This window comes from Octodon degus, unplaced genomic scaffold, assembly GCF_000260255.1.
Source record: "Octodon degus isolate 3935 unplaced genomic scaffold, OctDeg1.0 scaffold00050, whole genome shotgun sequence".
NCBI classification, from domain to species: Eukaryota; Metazoa; Chordata; class Mammalia; order Rodentia; family Octodontidae; genus Octodon; species Octodon degus.
In genome coordinates this window covers 5,781,490-5,792,389 of record NW_004524626.1, presented here as the reverse complement: position 1 = coordinate 5,792,389, position 10,900 = coordinate 5,781,490, and the positions used below count along the sequence as shown (strand labels likewise).

The 10,900-nt window shown below is 58.1% G+C and overlaps 1 protein-coding gene across 1 annotated transcript; it reads right to left on the bottom strand.

Moving 5' to 3' along the window:
• Nucleotides 1–4,177: 4,177 nt before the first annotated feature.
• Fstl3 (follistatin like 3) lies at nt 4,178–8,783 on the bottom strand. The gene is made up of 5 exons (XM_023716914.1): nt 8,660–8,783; nt 7,423–7,608; nt 5,728–5,943; nt 4,719–4,946; nt 4,178–4,641 (listed from the first exon to the last, which is right to left on the bottom strand). Exons 1-5 carry the CDS (start codon nt 8,760–8,762, stop codon nt 4,565–4,567), a joined length of 810 nt encoding a protein of 269 aa, XP_023572682.1. The 5' UTR covers nt 8,763–8,783; the 3' UTR covers nt 4,178–4,564.
• Between the last annotated feature and the right edge of the window lie 2,117 nt (nt 8,784–10,900).

The window sequence follows — 10,900 nt, the reverse complement described above, 5'->3', positions numbered from 1 at the left end:
GGCCTGCCATGCCTGGGGCAGCCGGGCACCCTGGCCAGATGTCCTCCTCTGAGCTAGGCTGAGATCTGCTTCCTGGCTACCTGGGCAACTACAGGAATCGCCAGGGACACACAGAACCGGCAGGTGTCCCAATCACAGCTGCAGGCCCGCAGGCAGCACTTTGGGCTTGTGTGTGTCTAAACTCGCAGCAGCCGGCCGTGTCCACAGGTCTTTTCTACTCCATCCCTTCCACCTTGGGCTGCTGCCCATATTGGGGACTGCATGGTGTTTTCCATATTCTGCTGCACACTGTCCATGTCCCCCAGAATGTCCACCAGTGGGGCTGAGGTCACTGCTGTACCCCAACTCCAACTGTGAAGCCCAATATACAGTAGATGCTTGGTAGATGCCGCAGAGCCCTCAGGTGACTGCCTTTGTCCTTGTCCTCAGAGCCTCGAGGCCAGTGCTCAGATTGCAGGTGGGGAAACTGAGGCAGAGGCCGGGCCCACAACCCTCCCCACATAGACCCTGTCTAGCATGAGCTCAGCTGTGCACTGGGGAAAACACACTATGCAAGCACATCCAGCTGGGCAGGTTCTAGGTGAACTGAGGCAGGGGGAATGAAGTGAATCCCTGAAGTTACAATGGCTCCAGAGTCCCCGTGTGCACCCATTATCCTCCTGTTCCATCTCCTATGCTATCAGAACTGTCACCTGTGATACCAGATAGTGGCATCACCTGAGTTCCCAGAACCACCCCATGGGGAGAGAGGTATGACTGCCAGGGCCTTGACCGCAGGCCACAGCTGGGTCATTGCATCGTGGCACACGCCCTTCATCCCAGCCAGTGAGGCTGGGGAGGGGGATTCTCAGGTTGGAGCCTGACCCAGGCAACTTGGCAAGATGCTGTCTCAACATAAAAACTAAAAAGTGCTAGAGATGTAGCCCAGTGACAGAGCACCCCTGCCCCCTCCCATGTGCTGTGAATAAAAAGGAAATTAATATTATTGTTGCAGTGACAGTAATTGTGGAGGTAGGATAGTAACAAACACTGCGCTCTGCACTTTGTAAGCACGTTTTTATGATTCAAATTAATATTGCAGCGGTTGGAGTTCTGCTGTAATTAAAGTGGGAATGGTTGTCTTGGTGCCTGTGTGTGCAGTGAAGGTGTTGCTGAGCTCCTGGTGCCTCAGATGGGGAGGGGAGGGGATGGGCCTTCACCCAGCCCTACTATCTGTGCTCGGGACACCCAAGAAGGCCTGGTGGTGCTGGGGGCCACACCCTGCACCTCTGGGAGCCCACACAGCAGATATTCAGTGTCACTTCCAGCCCCGTGACCCACGCCAAAGACGTCTGCCCACTGCAGTGAGCCCAGGGGGGTGCCAGGGAGGTAGCTCAGCAGCACAAACACCTGCCTTGCGATCCTCCTGCCTCAGCCTCCCAGAGTCCTAGAGCGACAAATGTGCCTCATCATACCTGGCCTGGACTTATATTTTTATGTTGATGGATAAAACAAATAAGAAATGGCACAAGTTAAACTTGGCATATGCCTGTCATCCCAGCACTCTGAGAGGCTGAGGGAAGAGGATCACAAGTTTGAGCCCAACTTAGCAACTTAGCAAGATCTAGTCTCAGAATAAAAAAAATAGGGGCCAGGGAGATTGTTCAGTGGAATAAGTGCTTCCTTGGCAAGCGCAAGGGCCTGAGTTCAATCCCTGGCTCCCCCAAAAAATAAATAAATAAATAAAATAAAAAGGGGTAGGAGGATGGGGCTCAGTGCAAAGGCCTGGGCTCAATCCCTAGACTTTGACATTGGCCTCACAGCCTGGTGGCTGGGCCATCCAGGGTCCATCAGTAGGGCTGCTAAGCAGCTACAGAGACCCACGGTCCCTGTGGCTGTGACTTGGTGCCAGGTGGCTGGCTGGGGCTTCTGTGGGACTTCAAGGATGCACTCCCTGGTCTGATGGAGGCGGAGGTCTGCATGCTGGATTTGGGCGTCTGCAATAGTTCCTGGCAGGGCCAGCAGAGCCTGGCCAAGCTCTAGTCTCAGAGCTGGGACTGCCAGAGGCAGGCTCTTGCACAGTAAGACACTCTCCTCCACACCTGCTTATGGATGAGAAAACAGGCCTGCAGAGGCGGCCAGAGGGGATTGGAGTTGAGCAGAGGTGGCCTCAGAACCTGAGCCCTACTAAGGTTTGATCAGATAAGAGACCCTGAGGCCCAGCAGGGGCAGGGAGTTGATGTGGATCACACAGGACTGTCCTGTTTAGTTGTGTAGGTCACACACTGCATAAACACCACAGACTTGTGTATTTATACAAGCTCGTGGGTGGAGTAAGGACAGTGACACTGGGCAGGAGCAGGCAGCCGCCCCTCAGCTGACAGCCCCCACTTTAGAGGGTGAGCCAGACTCCAAAGAGTATCCAGCGCCTCCACACCTCCACCGGGGCTTGTGGGCCACCTTTGGGGGCCTCCCACGCTGCCTGCTGCCACACAGTTACGCCTATGCCGAGCGGATTCACGGAGGGAGATAGGCTTGCATATTTATATGGCCCAGTAGAGGGCAGTAATGGGCCCGAGGACAGGCAACAGCAGGCAGGCACCAATCATTGCGGCTGCAGCCGGTGAGTCGGGGCAAAGAAGGTAGCCAGCGCTGGGGTTTGGATCCTCAGGTCCTTGAAGGCAGAGGTGAAGTCAGTTTTTTATTTGAGAGGCATAGGGAGCCATCCATGGAAGGATTTTGAGGCAGAGAGGATCACACCTACCTGCAGAAGCTCCTCTAGGGAAACGGACCCAGAAAGTGGGCCCTGACCTTGCCTCCCCAGGCAGACTCTGCAGCCCCTGGTGTGCAGAAACTGCACCCATAGCCTCGTCTCTTTCTCTGGCCTCTGGTGGGGGGACCCCAAGTCCCTGAATACACGTGTATGCGCAGGTGTCCTCATTCATGGCCTGGATCTGGGATGTCGTGCAGCCAGATAGCCTCCAGCTGGGACTGCAGGGCATTGCCTCATGGCACAGAATTGAATGTGAAGCTGTCAGCTCGGACCAGGGTATATCACAGCTGGGCCCCAGAACCCTAGGTCCTGGGCTTTGGAGGTGAGGACAGCTGCTCCAAGTGAAGCCCAAATCAAACCAGGAACATGTTGGCTGGCTAACATGTTGGCAGACACCGTAAGTGACAGTTTTACTCAATGGGCTCCAGAACGCCCCCTCTCCTGGCTCCTTATCCTCTGAAATCCGTGCCCCATAGCTATCCCTTCTCATGTGACTGTCACATCATTATTATTACTATTATTTTTTATTTAGTGATAAGGTTTCACTAAGTCGCTAAATTGGCCAGGCTGGGTTCCCACTTGGGATCTTCCTGCCTTGGCCTCCCACAGTGCAGAGATTACAGGTGTGCGCCAGCATGCCGGGCCCGGGCTTTCATTTTGGAACCCAGGTAAGCTGGTGTCTTAGGGCTCCTCTTCCCTTTCCACTCCATAAAAGCTCCTTCCCTTCTCTCTCCTTCCCTCCACCTGCTGCAGCCTGCCTCCTGGTCACTAAGCCCAATGACATCTACTCAAATTGCTGCACACTTCCAAGCCTCAAGATGGGGCTTGCCTGAGGGACTACCTGGGCAAAGGAGCATAAAGACATGGACACCTGGGGGGGCTTTTATAGATTTTATTTTAGTGAGGCAGGACCCCAGGAGTGGGGAAGTTGCCTTGTCAGAGGTCTCTGTGGACCTCCCTCCCCTGAACCCTTTTCTGGATATCACCATAAGGTATGGCCAGGGGCTGCAGCAAGATGTCCCCAAACTGCTCACACTGGATTTGGGGAGCTGCTTTCCTGCTGGGTGGCCCCATATTGGTCTGAGCCTTTGGTTTCCAAGAAGGCACAGTTGGTGATTCTGAATAACAATCCAATGGAGGGCAGGGAGTCTTCAGAGTCTGGCCCCTCAACAGCACCTGTCTGGCTGCGGTCACTGTGCCCAGCTGGTCTGGTGGGCAAGAAGGAGCTCCTGGGAACTGCATCTAAGAGTCGCTGGCTGGAGCTGACCATGCTGTACATAGCAGTGGGTATGGTCACCACTTGGGCTCCTAGAGTCTGCTATGCCACCCTAGCCTGTGGGTGAGCTGGGGTCACAGTCCCCTCTAGGTCCCACCCCAAGCAGACTGAGTGTCACTGGACAGTAGTGAGTTTGGGGTGGATGCTGGTCACCCAAGCCAGGGGCTTTGTCTGGAGGCACAAATGGGAGCCAGCCCAGGGGACGTTTAGAGGGACTGAAAAAGCTTTCCTGCACTCTGGATGGTGTCACTATATGACAACCACACTCAAAGGTCCAGAAACGGGTATGCCCCCTGGTAGCAGGCCTGGGTCCTTGGGGAAGAAGTCTCCTACCCCAAGGCTCGGTACCCAGGGTGCCACACCCCCCACGCCTTCCAAGGCCTCCTTCCTTCAACCCTTCCAAGACGTGTCATCAGGGCACTGTGGGGCCCCCATGTGGTCCCAGGCCAGGTTGGGGACGTCTGTGGGACATAAGTTAGACTCTGCAGATGTGACAATAAATAAACTGGGGGAGGCGTGACCGGGTCCCCTGAAGCTCACACGAAGTTCTCCTCCTCTTCCTCAGACTCGGCCTCTTCCAGCTGCTTCTCCTCTGCCTCCTGTGTAGGGGCTTCTGAGGGGTGCAGAGGAGCAGAGAGTGAGCGCGGGCCCTGTGTGAGGCTCCTGTCCCGGACGCGTTCAGCACCTCACCTCTGCAGCTGCCCGCGTGGCGCACTCCAATAGAGCGGCCCAGGAAGCAGGTGGCCTGGCGCAGGTGGCACGAGGAGATGTAGGTGACATTGTTGTTGCCGCAGAGCTCCTGGCCCCGACTAGAGGGCACGGGGCAGGGAGCCGCACGACAAACCACGCAGTGCGCGCTGCCCGTCTGGTCTACGAGGCAAGACTGCGGCCGCGGGCACTCCACTCGTTCGCAGGACTCTGCGGATCGGGTGCAGGGACGCGTTACCCAGCAGAATTCCGCCCTCAGCAGCAACCTAGCCCACCCCAGGCTATTTACCAAGGCGGGTCTCTCTCACTCTACCCGCAAGCCACACCCTTTCTATTGTATCTGGAATCCCACGCCCACTGCAAGCCCCGCCCTTTCTTGCTACATCATTAAACCCCGCCCTTCTTGCACTATAAATCTGCTCTGGAGTACTAGAGGGCCACACCCCCAAAGGATGCCTGCCCCCTCTACAAGTCCAGACCCTAGTCACATTCTCTCGCCCCACCCACAAGCCCCGCCCTATTCATTGGCAGACACACCCATTACAAGTCCCGTCCCTCCCACGCTACCCACAACCTTGCCTTCTCTGTTTGCATCCGAAAAGCACACCCCACCATGTCCTTAGTGTTAATAACAAGTCCTGCTCCTCTGGCTCCACCCATAGTCCCCAAATCTGGTCCATCCCCAATCCTCCATCCCCTCTGGCAGCACCCAGGAGCCGCTCAGTCTCTCGCTTCTATTGGCGAGACCTGGCTTGAGCACTCAGCCCAGCAGCTTCGGCCCCAAGGGAGAGGAGGCAGGGGTCCTGCGCCTGGCCCCTCCCAGTAATCCGCCCTACCCAGACCCCGCTTGGCAGAAGTCAAGGAGCTGCAACTCTAGGCTTGTCGGTGTGGCTCGCCCCTCGCCCAGACTCCACCCTCCAGACCCCGCCCCAAGCGTCGGAAACGGCCCAGTGTGATAGCCCTGCCCCTGTCTGGCCCCGCCCACCCGTACTTTGGCAGTGGCCTCTGTACATGACGCGCAGGTCCGGGTGTCCGCGGCAGCGCGCAGCGCGTAGCTCACACTCGTCGCGGTAGGTGGCGCCGTCAGAGCCGCAGACCTCCTTGCGCTCCTGGAGCCCGGCACAGTCGGGCGCGCACTCGCAGCGTGGGCGGCCCCCCAGCATACGGCAGGCCTTGCCGGGGCCGCACTCCACGCCGTCGCAGGAATCTGCGGGCACAGGACACAGGCGCGTCCAAGTCGCGGTCCGGTCGTAGTCCGAGTGCGCCTGGGGCGGGGGCTCCTTTGCAGCAGGTGACGGAGTCTCTGCCCACGATCTGGGGTCCTGGCGATGCCTCAGTTTCTGTCACGGGTCTGGGTGGACGGTAGCCCTCATCCACCCCTGCAGTCTCATTCCTCAGCTAGGGAAACTGAGGTCCAGCTAGGAGAAACCTTTTGTTGCCACCCCCCCCACACACACACACATTTCAAAGCGCTGTTTATCGCATCCTCCCAAACACCATTTTATGGACTGGGAAACTGAGGCCCCGTCACAGCCATGAGTGCAGGGGACCAGGGAGCACCTCAGCTTGAGAACTCCAGGTCAGGTCCAGATGATACCAACTCTGTGCTTTGTGCAGCTGGAGCATAGGCACTGACCACTGTAAGCTCAGTTTCCCCATGAGTAGCAGGGGTCTGGGGGCTCCCACGTTAGGGGGCGAGCTAACCCTCCTAAGAGTGCTGGTGCTCTCCTAGCCTCCCACCAGGGCTTGTGGGTTGCACTTAGGCGCCTCCCACGCTGCCTGCCCAAGTGCACATCTGGAACCGCTCGGCCAAGTGGCTTCATGCAAGCAAGAACAGAAGGGGGGCCAAGTTCCCATCCCCAGGCAGATGGGGGGGGGTGTCCTGGGCCACTTCATGCCCAGGCGAGGCACATTTTGAAGTCTGTCCTCTTTCCAGAAGCAAGGAGAGGAAAAGTCTGGAGGGGGTGCCTAACTGGGACCTAGGACCACCCAGACAGGCTGATCTGGGATTAATCACATCTCAGAGCAGGGCTGGGCTACAGCAGCATGGCCCTTAGGTCCTAAGCTTCTGCTTCTGCCTCCTGGCTGTCCCTCTGCCTGAGACAGACCCTGCAAACTCCTAATCATCCCCCAACACCCTGTCAGGAATGCCCACTTCCCTCTCTGGGCCCCTGGAGGCCCAGACTTGACCACAAGGAGCCAGGAAATGTCCTCCAAACAACTCATCCTTCAGAGGCAGAGGATATATATTTGCACTCATCTGCTCTTATTGTGGTGTAGGGGATGTAAGTTTCTTAGAGCTTGGTCCAGAGAGACACAAGCCTATTCAACATGCAGAATTGGTAGGGTCACAACCCTGGTGCAGATGCTAGGAACACTATGAGCCCAGACCACCACTTAGGAAAAACCCCTTCCCAGAAGGTAGGTGTGGGTCAGGCTCATCTCCACCAGGTGGGCAGCACCATCTGGGTAAAGCTGGGGGCCCCTCAGAGACTCCTCCCAAATCCTCTGCTCGGGACCTGGGTCATAGCATGTCCTCCATGGTTGCCTTGCATCCTCCTGTGCTGGGGAGTTCACCCCCTGTTACCCCAGCTTCAATCACAGACACTAAATAGAACTGGAGTTGAGCTGAGCTCTGCCTACCCTGCTTCTGGTGGGGGCCACTCCTGGGCTGGGGGGTCCTCACCTTTGCATGGCAGACAGTGGATGAGACCCAGGAGGCCCAGGAGGTTGATCTTGTTCTCAGGTTGGGTGTAGTTAGACCAGGCAGCGTCTATGTTGCTGGAAGCGCAACACTCAGCCTGGCTCACGTCTGTCCTCAGCACCAGGCTGCAGGTGGCCTCGGGGCCCTGCCGGAGCCAGCACACCCCAGCTGTGGGCAGGGAGGGGACAGTGCCTGTGCTCCAAGCCACTCCCAGTGACCAGCCTCAGCAGCCTCGGAGAAGAGCCCTCAGTGCAGGAGGGAAGGAGGGGCACAGGTACCTTAGAGGACCCCTGCTGCCCGCTAGCCCCAGTCCCCGCCATCCCCCACCTGACTCACCCAAAGCTTGAGAGTTGGCACCTAGCCCAAGTGGTCAAATGCCAGATCGGCTGGCCCATCAGGGTCACTGGGCCTGGAGTGCTTCTCCGCCCCTGCCCACTGTCTAGACAGCGCCCGAGGGCGCACAGAGCCCCCCGGCGGGCAGCTCCCCCCCCCACCCGCCTCTTACTCACTCTAACTTGGGAACATTCCCCGAGCATGAGCTCACCATCTCCCCAGGGACTCGGCCTTCGGGGAGGGGGCTCTCTCTCCCCTGCGCCAGGCTGGGGTGCGGCTGAGGGGAGTTGGGGGGGCCGGAGGCAGAGGTCCCTCGAGTTCTTCACCCTTAAAGGGGGGCGGGGACAGGCTGTAGCCCCCACCCCATTGCTCGCCCTGGCTGCAAGACACTACTGAGGCCTTCCACAGGCCAGCTCTGGGGACCCCAGTATCTCTTTTACAAAAGGGGAAACTGAGTCAGGGAGTGAGGGCGTTCCTTGTCTCCTAGCCAGTTTCAGGTACTAGGTTCCACTCCTCAGCCTGGTCTGAGGAAGATCACAGACGCCAGCTGGAGTTTCCGGTCTAGCCACCCGGCGCTGCCTCCCTCCAGAGCCTCAGGACCCATCCAGACGGTCGGTGTCTGGGTAGGTGCCACTTACAGGCTCTGTGAGCGCGAGACTCAGTTTCCCCAGCTGGAAAGTGGGGCTGGTAGGAGTCTCCACAGGCTTGGGCTCCTCTGCCGATTTAGAAGTAGACATTAAGCGCTCAATAAATGTCAGGAGGCATCCTTGCCAACCTCCGTTCTGTCTCTGCCCCAAACCCCGCCACCAGCATCCCGGACCCCCGGCCTTGCAAACTGCAGACCACGTGTGTGGCCACCACGCCCGCCGCCCGCAGCTCCACTCACCAGGCGCGAGGTTCCCCGAGCCGACAGCGCCTACGAAGCCCACGGCCCAGGCCAGGGCACCCCAGGGCAGCGGCCACAGCGGCCCCCGCACCCGGGGACGCATGGTGAAGGCTGAGCTCGGCGCAGCGGCGGGGCGGGAGCTGCTATAAAGGTCCCGGCGCGGGCGGGGCCGGCGGCGGGGCGGGGCGGGAGCAGTGTGGAGCGCGGGATGTCCTTCGGATGGCAGGGCAGCGCCCGGGTCCCATCTGGGAGGCAGAGGTTCCCTGGGGAGATGGGGCTGGAGCTGGGGTCAGGGGCTGAACTGTGAGCTTGACTTAAACTTAATTTGGTGCCTTGGTGGATTCGAGAGGGGACGCTACCAGGTGTCTCCGTGGGCTTTGGGGGCTTAGTCTGGTTGGCTGTCTGACCAGGGGTCATGTGGGCCACCTGACCTTGTGATGGCAGGAGCAGCTAAGTGAGTGGGCCCCAAGGGCTGGGTGCAGGACTGGTGGAGAGGGGAGCAGGGGGACTCCAAGACAGCTGGTCCTGCCCAGGTGGAGAGCAGCATCTTGGCAGCAGCCTAGGCTTCCAAAGAGCCCCAGGGTCTTGCCTTTGTCCCTTGAGTCTGGGGTCACCTGGCCACACACCCAACTTTTGCAAAGGATCCCTAGGCCCCATCCACAGGCTCTACTCTTACTTTGATGTCCTGGGGACAGACTCAGCTCCATCTCTAGACCTTTTAATCTTTTATTTTGAGACAAGGTCTCTCTAAGTCACTTCACTGGCTATTGTCTAGGGCCACTTAGGACTTGTGATCCTCCTGTCTCAGCCTCCCAGAGTGCTAAGATGATGGGGATGTCTAACACAGGGCTCAGCTGTTCTGGATTTGCTCTTAGGGTTTTCCTCCTCACCCCCACCCTGGAATTCCAATTCCCTGCAGTCCTCCGCAGCCCTGGAATCCCGAGCTGTCCAAGCAGAGGCATTCCTACAATTTATGACAGTGACATTCACGTGGGCCTGAGAGGTTCTGCGTCTTCTAGGCTTCGGTGCAGCCAGCCTCTTTTCCTATTTTGGGGCTGATTCCTCCTATTGTTGGGGGCCCCAAAATGGTCATGGCGCCTTGGTTCTTTGGAGAGCCTGGTGCTCCTGAGAGCTGATTAGTGGTAGTGGGAGGGATAATGAAAGATGCAGGGGACCACGCATGACCAGGGAAGACCCAGACCAGTCTCCGGATTTGGAGGGGGCCACAGATAATGGAATGTATGGACTAATGAAGCTCTGAGCACAAAGAGTGGTGCATACTTTCAGGAAAACGTGAAAGGATGAAGGTCTTTCTTGGGAATGGCTGTGGCCAGTCCCCCAATTCCTGCATATGCCTCCTCCTCAAGTAGGGAAACCTAGGCTCCCTGGCGTCACACAGCACAGGCGGCCCATGGAGAGGACTGCTCCCCCAGCACGAGCCACTCTCAGACCTTTCCTTTGACCTCAGAGCCCCAACCTGGCCCTGTGCCCCAGCTGTGGCCAGGGGCCAAGTTACTGCCCTTGTGGCTGCGAGGAAGACACCCCACTGTCCTGACCTGGCCACGGGCCCTGGCAATCCCACAGGGATTCTCCCCAGGGTGGGACAGGAACAGGACCCTGTGTTCTTGCCCAGGGTGTGCGGGGGCTGGGTGGTATGACCTTGTCCAGAGCCTGATCCTGCCATGGCTGGGCCACACTGGTCTAAATCAAAGGGTCATTGTCCGGCTGGGCTCAGGGCCTCTCCCATCAGCTCCAGGCTTGCTGTTATTCGCCCTATCCTAGGCCAAGTCCAGAGGAACCTCAAGTAAATGATGGACTATTTGCAGGGGTCCCACTTCCCAAGACCCCAAGGAGAACTGTATGGCCTCTTCCTGCCCTGGCTCAAAGACCCTCTCAACCTCAGACCCTGCCCTGGCTCCTTCTGGCCTCTGTTGACCTCCTTACACTCTTACACCTGGCCTGGCTAGGCAGAGATGCAGTGACTTCCAGGGAAGATCCCCACCCTCAAACTGGAGGGCAGAGGTTGTACCTAAGGGAGCCTGGGGAAGTGGAGGAAGCCTCAAAGGCAAAGCACATTAAAAGTGAGACTTGCATGCTGGGAGTATTGGCACACATCTTTAGTCTCAGCATTTGGGAGGCTGAGGCAGGAGGACCACTAGCAGTTCAAGGCCCGCTCAGGCTACAAAGTGAGTTCAGGCCAACCTGAACTACATAGTGCGACCCTGCCTCAAAAAAAAAAAA